This window comes from Daldinia caldariorum (genome assembly GCF_022478825.1).
Source record: "Daldinia caldariorum strain CBS 122874 unplaced genomic scaffold F4812scaffold_20, whole genome shotgun sequence".
In the NCBI taxonomy this organism is placed as follows: domain Eukaryota; kingdom Fungi; phylum Ascomycota; class Sordariomycetes; order Xylariales; family Hypoxylaceae; genus Daldinia; species Daldinia caldariorum.
The window spans coordinates 68,192-82,711 of NW_025953056.1; the positions used below are offsets into that span (position 1 = coordinate 68,192).

At 48.6% G+C, this 14,520-nt stretch overlaps 5 protein-coding genes across 5 annotated transcripts; 2 read left to right on the forward strand and 3 right to left on the reverse strand.

Annotated features, from left to right (window-relative positions):
- Positions 1 to 64: 64 nt before the first annotated feature.
- F4812DRAFT_462716 (uncharacterized protein) lies at positions 65 to 618 on the reverse strand (the record flags this gene model as incomplete). Its single annotated transcript, XM_047938089.1, has 2 exons — positions 65 to 261; positions 402 to 618. The coding sequence occupies 2 exons, from the start codon at positions 616 to 618 to the stop codon at positions 65 to 67; spliced, it is 414 nt and encodes a 137-aa protein (XP_047786616.1).
- A 1,138-nt stretch (positions 619 to 1,756) lies between these two features.
- F4812DRAFT_206545 (glycosyltransferase family 1 protein) lies at positions 1,757 to 6,784 on the reverse strand. The gene is made up of 6 exons (XM_047930300.1): positions 6,013 to 6,784; positions 5,285 to 5,951; positions 4,991 to 5,227; positions 4,166 to 4,933; positions 3,294 to 4,102; positions 1,757 to 3,238 (listed from the first exon to the last, which is right to left on the reverse strand). The coding sequence occupies exons 1-6, from the start codon at positions 6,251 to 6,253 to the stop codon at positions 1,887 to 1,889; spliced, it is 4,074 nt and encodes a 1,357-aa protein (XP_047786617.1). The 5' UTR covers positions 6,254 to 6,784; the 3' UTR covers positions 1,757 to 1,886.
- Positions 6,785 to 8,730: 1,946 nt separating this feature from the next.
- Positions 8,731 to 9,696, forward strand: F4812DRAFT_462718 (NAD(P)-binding protein; the record flags this gene model as incomplete). Its single annotated transcript, XM_047938090.1, has 1 exon — positions 8,731 to 9,696. One exon carries the CDS (start codon positions 8,731 to 8,733, stop codon positions 9,694 to 9,696), a length of 966 nt encoding a protein of 321 aa, XP_047786618.1.
- Positions 9,697 to 9,874: 178 nt separating this feature from the next.
- Positions 9,875 to 10,999, reverse strand: F4812DRAFT_442934 (Sec61beta family-domain-containing protein). Its single transcript, XM_047935355.1, has 4 exons — positions 10,806 to 10,999; positions 10,458 to 10,662; positions 10,302 to 10,397; positions 9,875 to 10,249 (listed from the first exon to the last, which is right to left on the reverse strand). The coding sequence occupies exons 1-4, from the start codon at positions 10,806 to 10,808 to the stop codon at positions 10,215 to 10,217; spliced, it is 339 nt and encodes a 112-aa protein (XP_047786619.1). The 5' UTR covers positions 10,809 to 10,999; the 3' UTR covers positions 9,875 to 10,214.
- Positions 11,000 to 11,179: 180 nt separating this feature from the next.
- Positions 11,180 to 13,651, forward strand: F4812DRAFT_442935 (nicotinate phosphoribosyltransferase). The gene is made up of 2 exons (XM_047935356.1): positions 11,180 to 12,003; positions 12,068 to 13,651. The coding sequence occupies exons 1-2, from the start codon at positions 11,808 to 11,810 to the stop codon at positions 13,279 to 13,281; spliced, it is 1,410 nt and encodes a 469-aa protein (XP_047786620.1). The 5' UTR covers positions 11,180 to 11,807; the 3' UTR covers positions 13,282 to 13,651.
- Positions 13,652 to 14,520: the final 869 nt, after the last annotated feature.

Sequence of the window (14,520 nt, forward strand, 5' to 3'; positions counted from 1 at the left end):
CCTGTATAATAAATAATTACTCACGACTGATTCAGATCAGGCCAAGTCAAGCCATATGATCAGACTAATCGAGGGAAGCAGCATCCGCCGAGACAACAGTTTCATCCTCACGCAGCATCACGTCCTCTCCGTATTCTTCCTCATCGTCATCGTCGTCATCGTCGTCGTCCGGTAGAATGTAGCTGCCGTTGATGGGCTTGGCGTGCCGCGTGCGCTCGCTGAGGATGTTGGACGGGTCGATGGCTTCCCTATCGTCCTTGCCTTTTTTTTATGGTGTTAGCTGAAAAGAGAGAGAGAGAGAGAGAGAGAGAGAGAGAGAGAGAGACTAGCTAGGATAATAAGGCGGGAAGAAATATGTTGTAGGTTAGGTAGCTAGTAGGTAGTAATTAACAAATGCATACCGAGCTTCACGTTGTAGTCAGCTACGACCTCGTCGGCGGGACTTTCCACAATGTCGCCGTCCTGGTCCGATTGCTCGGACACGGGGCTCGTGTCCCCGCGTTCGTGCTTGGGTTCAGGGCGTGAGGTAGTGCTGGTGCTGGCGCTGGCGCGAGTGAGAGTGGGAGTGGGGGGAGCAGTGGAAGTAGGAGCGGAGGTGCGGTTCTTGTAGGCCGACATGGTGTCTGATGAATAAGTATAGAGATATGAATATGTAGAGATATGAAGATCAATGGAGTAAAATAGGGATACCATAATTATCTCGTGTCTTGTGTCTAAGCTGTTGTTCTTCGAAGTGTTTTGACTAGGTAGGTACCTAGGGATCTAACCAGAACACATTCATTCCCTCGAGAAGCGGCGGCGAAGCCTCATTCTTATACTTGACGATACCCACCCTCTCTTTTCCATTCTAGCGACGGGTATATATCCCATACGCCTTGTCACCACCGCACATACACACCTCACCGTCGCCGCCGCCGTCGTCATCAATACCGTCATCGTAAAATATCCACGATCGACGAGCATCGTGACCGTTGTCACCTGCCTGCCTCACGCTCAGCGTTCATGAATTCACGAAGAATGGTTCAGCCTAGTATATTCCGTGCAAGCAAGCTAGTAAGTAGGACTATAGGGCGGTTAGGTACCTGGTATGTAGGTAGGTATATAAGTGTGTTATACGAATCAACTATAACGCAACCCGCCGTGACGCCATTCACATCTCGTTCAGAAACGCCCGCATCCAAGCGAAACGGAGCCGAGGAGATCGAGGTCCGGGTGACGAGGTTATTGCTTTTTTTCGGCCCCTGTCCCCGCCCCCCCGCCGCAGCCCATGGATATGATCTATCACTATCACCACCTGCATGCCGGGAGCCTGCATACTAGGTGGGTAGGTAGGTAGGTAGGTAGGTACCTAACGTATGATTGATCGGGCACATAACTCAGCTATGACCTGTGCCTTGGATGTGAATATATAAAAAAGACAAGCTGAAAAAAAAAAGGGTGGGAGGGGGGGGTGGAATATATTCCGGATACGAGGCTATTTCTACCAGCGCCACTTACGCCGGCCACCACCCGATGGAGGTACGCACGCACATTTGCAAGGTAACCTAGGCTGTAACAGGTATTCCAGCACTGATCTCCAAGCCCGAACATCACGATCTTAGGTAGGTACCTAAGAGGTAAGGGCATGGAACATCTCAACTCGCCCGTGAAAACCCGACGTAATCCTTCCTCAACCTTATGCTTTTTTCATCAACACTCACAAATCCACCCAGAAACCCATACCAAGCAAGTAGTGATGCGTTAAACCATGTTATTCTAATAAGTACTAGGTATCACTATCTCAGCTGATTTTCCCTCCTCTCTTTTTCTAACTAATCAAGGGTATCAATATGTATTATTCATGCATTCTCGAATTCTCTCGTGTAGGTATCACTCCCCTTTCTCCCCTAGAACGTCGACGGACCTCCCACCCCTCCGCGACGCACGCCGCTATCCGTCTGCATACTCGCTTCCAGCGCCCGTCTCAGCTCCTCGTCCTCGTCTTCCTCCTCTTCGTAGTCCGCGTATTTGCCTTTCCCCCTAGCTTTCCGATACTGCTCCTCGGCTAGACTCTGCTTCTTGACGAATTCCATCACGATGTCTTCTTCCGACTTGAGCGCTAGTTCTTCCTTATGCGCCCTCTCGGATTCCTCTATAGCGCGCCTGAGTTCTTCGTCGTCGGCGTCACCACCGCCATTATTACTTCCTTGGGTTTGCTCCGCCTGAGAAGCCTCGATAGCTTTCCTTAGCTCGTCGTCTTCGTCGTCGTCGTCGGCAAAACCACCCTTTCTCTCTTGTTCCGCTTCCGAAGCCTTAAGCGCTGCCTTGTAATTTTCCTCATCCTGTTCCTCTATAGTTTTTTCCGTTTGTGACCTCTGAAGGACCTCTTTCAAATCTTCGTCTTCTTCGCTATCATCGAGGTCGTGTCTCCGGACTCCGCTCCTGTGTGGCTCGGCCATGCTGAGCTGAACGGCTTGCTCGATTAGGGCCTGGTACTCCTCGTCGGTGATCTCCAATGAATCCTCGAGTGTTCCGGAGGCCTGCGAAGATCCCGATACAGGGTATTTAACGTCTGCCGGATATGGGCGTTTGATATCCGTAAAGTATCCGGAGTCATGGCCGCTGGAATTCCAGGAATTGGCCGAGGCGAACGACCCTACAGTTGTTGACCTAGTCCGTAAGGCTCTGACACTAGACCGAATCGCCTGTTCGACTCGCGCGTCCTCGCTTGCATCTCCAGTTGATGTCTCTCGCACTGCAGTCATAATGGCTCGTTCAAACTCTTCATCCTCATCACGGGTGTCACCTGTACTAGAAACTGAACGAACCTTCTCATCAATAAACGTGCCGCCTGTCGCTGCCCTTTCCGCTTGCTTTTGCTTCCAAGAGGTCTTTTGGTCATGTAGGTTCCTCCGTTCCTCACTGGATAGGGTCCTCGATTGTAGCCATCCGGTCCTCTGCGGTTCGTTACTGGCGATCTGGTGGGTAATAGCTGATCCATGGGCCGGTGGCAGAGGAGTGATTTCCTTGGTCTTTCCCTTTTCTTTCTGCTTCCAGAGGTAGAATCCCTTCATCTGCTCCTTCTTGGCCAGCCATCGGACTTCGATATCTTCGCGTTCCTCGGGTGACGCATCCTTGAAGTCATCGTCGCCTTGGGAAATCCGTGATGCGAGAATATACTCCTGAGCATTCTGAGCGAACCGAGACCTAATTTCGGCGTGGACACCCTGCATGGCATACGCAGGAATGGACCAGATTGCTAAAAATTCTGTCAGTGCGCTTAGTCCTATCAAACTGGATGGGGATTTTCTTACCTGCCGCAGGTTTTAACATGAGGCCGCCGATTCCCTTACCGAAACCCTTAAGCAGTCCAATGCCCCCGTCCTTCTCGGCACCTCTGATAGGTTGAGTTACCAAACCGGTGATACCGTCGTAGAAGCCGAACCCAAATTCCTTGCCGGCGACCTTGAGACCGCTAGCGAAACTTGTAACTTTCTCCGCAGGACGAACAGTATCATCGTTATACAAAGTCGGCGCGTTTCTGAAGCCTCTCGCAGCACCCAGACAAAAGTTCATAGGGGATTTCATGCCGGTTGCGAAGATATTGTTGATGATCTTACCCGTACGAATGGCCCTTTCGAAAGGTTCGGCCGTGAGGGTCGGCGATGCCATTCCTGCTTTGGAACCATTTCTTTGATGGCCAGGACTTTGAACTGATTCAGAAGGTGATCTCGAATGTCCTGAGTTAATTGTCGTAGTATGTGCTAAGTGAGGTAAACTATTAGGCTCGGATCGCGCAGCGACTGGATTCATGCCAAGCGGGTCTACGGCGGGTCGATTAGACTGGGTGCTGGCTCCATCAGTGAGCGGCAGTGTTGTATTCGAACCGGCTTGTTCAGGTAAATTCAGTGTACTTGTACTAGCTCCTCTCGACGTGATCGTAGCCAAGTCGCCACTTTTCCCTGTCGCTTTGGCATCCGATCCTTTTCCTTCTTTAAAAACACCTCGAGGAATGTCTACCGCAGACATGGCAATAGTACCAAAGTCTCCCAATAGCGCTGATGCGCATGCCGAAATGGGATCTGTTGGATGATCTTCGGTACTGTATTCGTTCGGCCGGAACCTGAGACATGAATTAGTACGACTAAGTTGCACATAGACACGCATGTATACAGGCTTATCTTACAATTTTAGATCCGAATATCGTAGATATCCATTTTTTACTAGTACCGCTGCAGCCAGCGAACTGAGGTGGACCTGTGTTCGTCGGAGACGCCATGTGGCAACACGGCTGGGTGCTAGTGCGCAACGTAACCTGTCGACATCGAGATGTTTGTGAAAGCTATGGGCTCCAACGTCTGTGCCTTTCTCCTCTCGTATCTTCTCGCCCAGTTCGCGGGCTCGTTCCTGGGTTTCTGGCATCAATGCCATCTTGATCGCTTTTGCTAGTCCTTCTGCTGTGAGTTTCTTGTAAGGGATAGGATCAGGTCCCGCCCCGGCTCTCGCAACCATGGCACCCCAAAAAGGCTGGTCTCCGAAAAATGGCACTACAATAGTAGGTTTACCGGCTTTGATTCCAGCGGCAGTAGTTCCGGCACCACCATGGTGGCAGACAGCAGCGACACGTTCGAATAGCCAGTCGTGTGGGACGTTACCAAGCATAAAAACTCCCTCCGGTATTCCAACAGAGTCAGCTCCCAACCCGCCCCAACCTTTCGAAACAAGCGCTCGTACCCCTGTTTCTGCCACGGCATCAAAAATCATGCGTGTTAAACCGTTCGGGTCATCAACGACAATAGAACCAAATCCGATGTAGACTGGTGGGGGACCAGCCGCAAGAAATGCTGCTAATTCGGGGTCCGGGGTATAAGACGAGGCGAGATTGAGGAAGTAAAAACCAGCGATATCGATGTGTTGTCCCCAATCATTTGGTTTGGGAATCAGAGCTGGTGACCTAAATTTTCATATAAGACTCGAGCTACGTTTGAACCAGGGCTCCATTTGAACTCACCAGCAGTATGTGTAAGGAATCCGAAGGCGGGTCAGAAGAGCAGGAGCCCAGAGAACCGAAAGAGGCTCAAGATCGAGTACTTTTGTGCGGAAGCGGTTGATAACGTCGCCAAGTCCTTGCCACGTCATCATCTCAACCATTGCGTAGGAGAGGTAGTTCGTAGTAACGGGATCTGTATTTGATGACTGGATATTGGCGAGAGGTTGTGGAAACGCCTTTGTTGGTGACCAAGGCATGCTAATAGATCTTAGAAAATTGCTATTTGCAGCTCGTTTTAAGGGATTATGTACTTACGTGAACATTAGATGTAAAGGAATCCCCAGCTTCTCAGCCACGTGGATATGCGCAAAACTCGGGGGGTTCGCAATAATGGCGTCCGCGACAAATGGTTTATGGCCGGAGTTATCCAGAGGAGCAGGATTTAGATCGTTGTCGTCGTCTTTACTCTTGCGGTCGAAGCGCGGGGCCGGTCCCAGGCCATCTCCAGTTTCGATACAAGACCTCCAACAACCGAATACGATTTCCTCAATACCCCTTCTCCGCTTCGTAATTTCTCCGCTCTTTAACGCGTCAATACCTGGCATCAACCCCGGGTTCTTTACCATAAATGCCATAAGCTCAGCGGGATCGCCTCCAATATTAAAAAACTCGAGATCATTCTCCTCGACGAACGTTTGGAAAGTGGAATGAGTAGCAATTCTGACACGGTGACCATATGTATCCTTGAGGACTTTTCCGAGGGCGACAAATGGCTGGACGTCACCTCGCGAGCCAACGATCTGTATGACAACGTTCAACCGGGGCGGCGGAGTCTGTCCTGGTAAACCACCCAAGCTGGGAGGGATATAGGCGGGTGGGAGAGGATCCTCGACCACATTTTCGTTGTAGCGTAAGGCGGGCGCTAATAAGTCGGCTAAGCGCCTATTCGTCTGGTTGATGTTGATGTTTACTCGGCCGTCGTCTATTATAATTCATATTGATTAGCTACAACAATACAAAAAAAAAAAGTTAAGAGGACCTACCAGTGACGGCAGCTCCCGCGTCAAACCCTGATTGGCGAAGTGTGAAGCGATCGTGTACTTCACTATATGCTGGAAGGCCATCATCTCCTGCGGCAGATTCCAAGTCTGAAGCCATGATACCGCTGTAGTAGCCAGGTGCTACGACAACCTCGGGAGCATCACTGGGGGAGGTACGCCCTGGGCGCTCAGATCTTCTAGCTCCCGCATTGCGAAGCGCGGCCTTCTCCTCGACTATGGCCATAGTGATGGATCTAATCTAGATAATCAACACGGCATGCGAAAGGAATATACAAGAAGAAATCAGATTGTCAAGAAAGATAAGGAGGAATGTGGTAACAAGTAAATCTTTTAGATACAGAGAGGGCAGTTGAAAATAAAAAATGAGGGGTATCACATGAATTAGTGGCAAACGAAGATTATTGAGCGAAGTTGAGTATCACCAAAAAAGAAGAGTTGGAGGGAAGTAGAATGAAGATATATTATTGGAATTTATCGAGTGGTATTTCCATCCAGGTAGGCAGCAGGTTTTAATAGCTAATTGGTAAGATGAGGTGTAAAACAATGTCAGGTACCACAAACAATAGTTCCAGATCACGAAGTTTTTGCGATTCGCGGGAATGATAAAGTACCTTACCTACGTAAGGGTTAGGTAGGAGGTACTTTCAAGGTTGTGTGTGGGTTGTGTGGTTGAGGTGGTTGAGCATCGATGATGCATTGCCGAGCAAGGATTTAAAAAGAGCAGGGAATCTGCCCAGCAGATCCACCAAGACCAAGCAGGGGAAGCAGAGAGCACAGCAAGGCTGCCATATTCTGTACCAGACAGCAAATCACAAGCTGTGCACAACCTTCCCGACACTCTAGAAGCCCACTCAAGCTTGTCTATCTGCTTGCGGCTAGTTGAAGTGTGGGGGCTTATATTTGGATATTTGGATGCCTTGGGAAATGCTACCTTAGGAGGTACATAGTAGGAAATGCTGGGAGGTGCGTGCGTACCCTGGCGAGATGTAAATATACGTAGTAGTATCCGATTACCTAGACCCTCATTGATTAGATCCGATTAGACCCCGTAAACCGCACCAGGATCCTCGTATTATAAGCGAAATTCGGATTTCCTCAGCCTCAAACCGCTTGGCTGGCGAATAACAAATAACCTCACAGCCGTTTTGCGCCTTTCAGATGCGAAAAACATAAGGCATACCCATTTAGTCTGTTGGAAAGGGGGTTTTCGGTGTTTGTAATGATTAGGAGTCGTTCGACTTATAGAAGCGCGTACGTGGCTTACATCGTCCAGGACAACTTGTTTTATGTTGGATCGTAATGCGTATCATAATGCACTACTACCAATGCTGCATAGGGAATATTTTCTAGGTTATACGAAAAATATAAAAAAAAAGAACGATATACGAAAAATAGAAGAAAGAAACGAAATGCAGGTGACACGGACCAGGGGTCGTGGTGGGGGGACCCGGGGGGACCGATTGCGGATTGAAGGATTCAAGGCTCAAGCCCTAAATGTGCCTACGTACCTACCTGTATGTTAGGTACATTGATAGCTCTAAATAAAAGTGCCTGACGTAAAATCGTTAATGACGCGGAAATCGTGACTGAGTTTGGACGAATCAGCCTTACATGTATTGTGTGTACTTAGATACTCGTCACTTGCATTTTCATCCGATGTGATACGAGAATTTTCGTAAAATCCACATGGCGACTATATGGCGACTATGACAAACTACGAGGACTATCGAAATACGATCGCCCGAATTCATTTTACTTAATAGACACCTAACCCGCTGATTTCACTTGTAAATGTTTATGGTTGCTAGTAATAACTTAGGTATGTCTTACTAAGGTTATTAAGGCGTCTTTGTTGAAGAATCTTAACTGGTATCGTTGAGATGTTCGAAGCAGTTAAAGAATAGGCAACAGGATAATTTGCAGGCACATACCTCAAATTAAGGATGTTCAAAGTCTAGAAATTATTCTATAGCCTATTTGGCAGTCACTAAAACTTCCCCTATCCAGTGGTACGTTGGAAACGTGTAACTGATAATAAGGGGGTTGAAATGATGGCGTAACGAAAATGCTAATGGCATATCGCCTAGACCAACGGCCCTCCATACTTTGGACATATCGGCCGATTAGATGAGCTAAATGAATCTAGCAACGTCGTTTAGCTTGGAATTCACCAGCGGTGAAGCGGCAAAGAGAAAGAATATACTTGTTACGGTATAACCGAAGGGGATAGTATACTAAAGGTAGTTATCCCATATGGAAGATGAGTTTCGGTTACACCTAAATCCATTTAGCCCTCTCCTTGCGACGGTTTTCTCTAAACTTTTGGCTAATCTGGAATAGCTTCATATTCGGATGAACTTATTTCCGCATCACATCCTCTAGTAGATGAAAGAACCTTCGAATCCGGAGTATACTTCTTAACTCCGTGAAACCCCGTCGAAGATCCCGGAGCTTGTAATTGGCATTAAGGTTATATCCTGGCACTAAAGGCGTTTCCTCCACTTATGGCCTACCGTCGATTGACTTGGTGATATCGCCGATGCCAATGGTGGAGAGTGGGTGAGTATATATACGACTTCGTTAGGACTGAAGTTGAGGGATGTATTTTCTTAGATAAAACAAGAATCATAAAATAATTCTATCAGAGTGAAACCAGACACGCTTCGATCTCTTCAGGATAGTACTTACCTTCTTAACACCATGTCTCCTTTTGGATTTCATACAACGAGCGATGAGCTCGTCAAGGCCTTCTCCGACAAGGTCAAAGGCCGCACATTTCTCATAACCGGAACCACCGCAAAAGGTCTTGGCGCCCAGTGCGCCATCTCCCTCGCCCGCGAAGGGCCGGCACACCTTATTCTCGTGAGCCGGAACAAGGCCAAGGTCGAGCCCGTGCTGGAGGAGATCGCAAGCATCAATCCCAACGTCAAGATCACGTTCGTCACCTGCGAGCTGACGGACTTTGACTCCGTCCGCGCCGCCGCGGAGAAGATCAACAAGGACGCTTCGATCCCGAAGATCGACGTCGTCATCAACAACGCCGGCATCATGAACGTCAAGGAGTACACGCTGGACAAGCAGGGCATCGAGCTGACGTTCTCGGCGGACCACGTCGGCCACTTCCTGCTGACCAACCTGATCATCGACAAGGTGGTCGCCGCCGCGCCCGGAGCCCGCATCGTCAACGTGACGAGCAGAGGGTACGGCGTCGGGCCCTTCCGGGGCGACGACTACAACTTCTCCGGGGGCAAGGCGTACGACGGGTGGAGCGCGTACGGGCAAGCCAAGACCTCCAACATCCTGTACTCGGCGGAGCTGTCGCGGCGGCTGGCGGGCAAGGGCGTCAAGGCGTACGCGCCGCACCCCGGCGCCATCGCGACCAACCTGTCTAAGCACCTGGACAGGAGCGACTTCGAAGGCATCCCCGAGGTGGTTCTGCGGAACACCGGCAAGGTGTGGGACTCGAACTACCAGATGAAAACCCTGGGGCAGGGGGCGGCCCCTCTGCTCGCCGCGGCGCTGGACCCGGATTTCGACGACAAGCCCGGCTCGTACATCGAAGACTGCCAGATTGTTACGCCGCACGAGTACGCTAGAGACCCGGAGGCTGCTCGCAAGCTGTGGGAGATAAGCGAGAAATTGGTGGGCCAGAAGTTTGACTTTTAAGGAGATGCCTTGCGTTCTGTCGGGTTCAATAAGGCTGTGCAACTCTTCACTTGAAGGGAGCTTGGAAAAAAAAAAGGAATAGGAAATAAGGGGCTAAGTAACTTGCATAGTGAGAATGAATCAAAAAGCAACTTAGTGACATAAATAAATCTTCCCATTAACTACAACTTATCACAGACAAGATCGTGCTCTCATCATGGTTCGCAATGATATCTTATTAAACACGAACAACTCTGCACGCAACGCCTATGTCATGTCATTTCGGCTAAGGCGAATAAACTTTTGCGCAACCCTGCCAGATTTTGATATAGTACAAGAGACTAGACCCCCAGAATCCGGGCAGCGACTCTGGACTGGTAAATAAAAGCCTGCTTAACATCACTGCTGTCGTTCCTATTCCTGCACCTGCCAATCGTCCTCTGCGTATCCGAGGGAGAGTCGCAGTTTTGATTAAAACCGCGCCGTCTTCGGTGGCTACCCAGCACTCCTCATTAACGCAACTAATTATCGCCGTTCGTCTAGCTTGAGAATCGTCGTGTAATCTTGGCAATAACTGGTTGATTTATTAGTACCGAAACAGGATATGGTCGAGGCGTCTGACGTACCGTGTAAAGCAACAACACTGAAGATGAAGACCAGAGAGAGAACCAAAACAACGACGGGGTCAACCTTCAATCCGGGAGATTCGTCCGTGTAGAGACCTAGATTATGTTAATACTTAAATTCCATCATGCTGAGCCTGCCTCTTTTTTTTCACATACGTAGCATTGTGCTGCTGCTACCACCGGCACCAGCAGCGCGAGTACTACTCGGTCGCGCATTTGCGATCTTTTCCTTCTGATCGGCAGCGGCTCTTCGTCGGATAGCGGTTCGTGCACCTCCGGGAGGAGCAGGAGAAGAAGGACGGCCGGTGCTCGAGCCAGTAGCGGCCGGCGAGTTAACGGGGGAAGCAGCACGAGGAGAAGACTACGAGTGTAAAATGTCAGCGCGATCCCAACGGACAATGAGCAGAAGTCGGAAAAGAGATGGTCATTAAATTAAACCATTGCTCGACTTCTATTTAGGTTATTGTAGTTGAGGTAATGAGATTACGGAACAAAACAACATACCATTGCGAAGATTGTGAGAAAGCTGAAGAAAAAACAAGAATACAAATAAAATCCCCTTTATGCGATTTGTTAAGGACTGGAAAAAGTGAAGGTATAGAAGAAGATGGAGAAAGTCGCGTGTGGATGATCAAGGTTGAATATAGCGTGGTCACATTAAAGAGCTGTCCCCCAAAAAATCCGGGGTTCAATTGAGGCCACGATTTTGGAAAGCTCCCGAGAGTGGGCCCTTGTTCTCGTAGCGTGATCAGGAAGAATACTTTATCCGAAAGCATATTGCTAAATTGACTCCACTTTTATCACCTGCTGCATGGAAATCTGATCTGATCTGAAGGTACCTAACCTACCAACCTAGAGGCTAGTAGCACTTTTAACCAATAAGACACAAGCTATGGAAACACTACCTTACCTATCTTGAGACGATTTACATAAGAGTAAAGTTGAGGTAACTACCTAAATACATACCTACCTAACTTAGGTAGTAGATTTTTGTATATGGATGAACCCGGGCAGGTCCGAATTTGAACTGAGTTTAGTTAGACATTGGACCCCGTTGAAATCCGTTGAACCCCCCACCTTTTTTGCTTGTTAATCTTTCCTACAACTTTCTCATCATAAAGAACCGGAACCTGAGGTTGTGATGGTGGGGTGACGAATCCTGCAACTACATAGACGTCTCCGTATCAATCAACCGACATCCACAAAGGTCACTCATCAATCTGATCAATAAATTGAGCAATTTTTGTGTTTTGTTTTGTTTGTTTTGTTTTGTTTTTTCGGACACAAGGTTCTAGGTATAACGATTACTAGAAGAAGCCCATCAACAACTAAAGGACTTACGACCCCAAGACAAGGGAATCTGACTGATCATCTTATATTTATTGCCTGCCTAAACATATCATTTCTAGCTCCTTGTCAGTCTCTATAAGAGTCTCAGATATCTTTCAAAAAGGCCTCACTCTTGTTCCTTCTATTCCCATACGTCCTCCTTCAACTACAAGCAAGATGGATTTTGACTGGTCGACGCCCTTCCCGGAGGGTGTTATATCCTTCCTCGACACCGACCTGTACAAGTTGACTATGCAATGCGCCGTCTTCAAGTATTACAATGACGTGCCTGTTACATACGCATTTACCAACCGTACTCCCGAGAAGAAACTGTCCCGTAAAGCATTCTCGTGGCTTTGCGAGCAAATCAGCAGTAGGTAATCCCGCGCCTGCGTTTAGTCGTGCTAATTTGTTGATCCTTGATATGTTATCATCAGAGCTTGGAAATATCTCACTTTCCGATGACGAACTCCGTTATCTGCAAACGCATTGCAAATATCTTTCACCCTCGTATTTGGACTTCTTAAAGGAATTCCGGCTTAAGCCCCGCGAACAACTAAAGCCGACCTTCCATCCCGTTGGACCGGACACGGGTGCGGATGATGAACTGGGTGACATTCACATCGAGATCAGGGGGAAATGGGTCGACACTATATTATATGAGATTCCACTTCTTGCACTGACTTCCGAGGCGTACTTCAAGTTCATGGACACGGACTGGAGTTACGACGGCCAGGAGGAAAAGGCATTTGACAAGGGTATGCGCCTCCTTGAAGCAGGATGCATCTTCTCTGAATTTGGAACCCGTAGACGGAGAGATTACCATACCCAGGCATTGGTTTTCAGAGGCTTGGTGAAAGCTAGCAAGGAGGCGGAGAAGCGAGGGTATCCGGGAAAGCTCTCCGGAACTAGTAATGTTCATCTAGCTATGCGATTTAACCTACCTCCTGTCGGAACTGTCGCGCATGAGTGGTTTATGGGTATTGCGGCCATCACGAATGATTACCAAAATGCGACGGAGGAGGCGCTACGCCGATGGGTTGGCTGCTTCGGCGAGGGTGTATTGGGAATTGCGCTAACGGACACGTTTGGTACCCCGGAATTTTTGAAGGCGTTTAGCAACCCGATTAGATATCTTCCGGATACTCCGAATGTACCGCTCTCGGATGAGGGTACCCAACCTGAGACTTCACCTCGAAGCTATGCCGAGGTGTATGCTGGCGTACGGCAGGATTCGGGAAACCCTGCGGATTTCGTCAAGCTGATGCGCCAATTCTACGACAGTCAGGGCATTAAGGATAAGAAGACAATCGTGTTTTCTGACTCGCTGGATATCGATAAGTGTATCGAGTACAAGCGGGTATCTGAAGAGTCCGGCTTCCAGCCAACGTTCGGTGTCGGCACATATTTGACGAACGACTTCGTCCAGCTCAGCACGGGGAAGAAATCCGTGCCTCTTAATATTGTCATCAAGCTAAGTTCCGCGGCTGGAAATCCGGCCATCAAGATTAGCGACAACATCGGGAAGAATACAGGCGATTCGGCCAAGGTGATGGAAGTCAAGAAGTTGCTGGGTTATGTAGAGAAGGAGTGGGCAGGCGGAGATGAGACTTCGAGATGGGGCAAGGCTGATGACATCGCGAAGCCATGAAGAGGCTGGATTTATGCTTTATATGCGGCCTACTTCTGCGACCGAGTCAAGGGTGGTTTAGATGAGCATTTGCTGGCAAAATCGAAATTGCCACCCCCAGAGAAGTGCCCGAATTGTGCTCCCGTCGGGTTAGCCATGGTATCTACGGTAGACCTTAAAGAGGTGGATCGGACCCTGGGGATATTTCCAAAAGTTTACCATGCGTGTGGACCGATCACCATCAAGATGATTCAATGGAAATGCGCACCTCTTGGTCGATTTCGCGGGGGCTTACTTAAGAAGCGTGTATGCGATATGATGTATATTTCACCTGTCAAGGAGACTCTTTAGACTTACAAAATAGATTATTGCGAACTCGTCTCTTGAAAATATAGTGATGTTCTTTTAAGCAAGCCGTTTATAGCGAAGGCAGTTATATTTATATTTCTTTTGTATTGTGGAAATATCACCAATTAGATTTCCTCCATTTCTATTCTTATCAAGACTTATTTAATACCTGATAACCGAAGGTAGAAGAAGCATCTTGACTCGATGATTCGTTTTTCGCCTCCAGCCTCGAACGACGAGGTTTATTACGTGACAAACTTGCCGGCCTAATGTTCCTTGGCTTTTGCGTAAATCGGTTCTTACGAAAACACATATACTACCTATGTAAGTACCTAAGTAGGAGGTAGGTAGGGTCAAGGACCAAACTAACCTGCGCTTAGCAGGTATTACGCCGACCCGCGTATCGATGTCATCGTCTTGTCGTTCGTGCACTTATTCCCGGCGCAAGGGAACAGGTTTCCTGGGATTAATCCCAGGAACCAATGCGGCGCAACATATGTAATATTTTAGTTCTCCCCCCCCCCCCTTTTTTTGTTCTAGCTCAGGGGCAGGTAATTGTCCCCCAGTCCAGGCGGATAGGAGGTCATGTTTTTTTTCAACCCCTTATTTTTTATTTAAAAAAAAGGTAAATAGATCTGACTTACCATCTATAAGGTATACCCTAGGCCCAGGGGTATAACGGCGTGAGCAACGCAACTAACAACGACCTTTACCAGTGCTCCAACACCTAGCGGGACCCGTGCACATACCGACAGACGACCAACAAGAAGAAGATCTTCCTCTCCCTCGGCATTCTCCAGCACAGCGTCATCGACCTGCCATTCGCCCCGTCCTACAAGACGCCGCAGCGGAGCACTGCGGCGTCCTGGGTTCCCGGTCAACGCGGCGTATAAGCGGGAAAAGCACGTTCAA

Excerpts from the sequence above, each read along its gene's own strand:
- F4812DRAFT_206545 (XM_047930300.1), bottom strand. The coding sequence starts at position 6,253 with ATGGCCATAGTCGAGGAGAAGGCCGCGCTTCGCAATGCGGGAGCTAGA. Across the intron at positions 5,952-6,012 it reads CGCGGGAGCTGCCGTCACTG|ACGACGGCCGAGTAAACATC; the intron begins GTAGGTCCTCTT and ends GAATTATAATAG. Across the intron at positions 4,934-4,990 it reads ATTCCTTACACATACTGCTG|GTCACCAGCTCTGATTCCCA; the intron begins GTGAGTTCAAAT and ends ATGAAAATTTAG.
- F4812DRAFT_442934 (XM_047935355.1), bottom strand. Across the intron at positions 10,398-10,457 it reads TAGCAGCAGCACAATGCTAC|GTCTCTACACGGACGAATCT; the intron begins GTATGTGAAAAA and ends AACATAATCTAG. Across the intron at positions 10,250-10,301 it reads CAGTGTTGTTGCTTTACACG|TTATTGCCAAGATTACACGA; the intron begins GTACGTCAGACG and ends TAAATCAACCAG.
- F4812DRAFT_442935 (XM_047935356.1), top strand. The coding sequence starts at position 11,808 with ATGGATTTTGACTGGTCGACGCCCTTCCCGGAGGGTGTTATATCCTTC. Across the intron at positions 12,004-12,067 it reads GCTTTGCGAGCAAATCAGCA|AGCTTGGAAATATCTCACTT; the intron begins GTAGGTAATCCC and ends TGTTATCATCAG.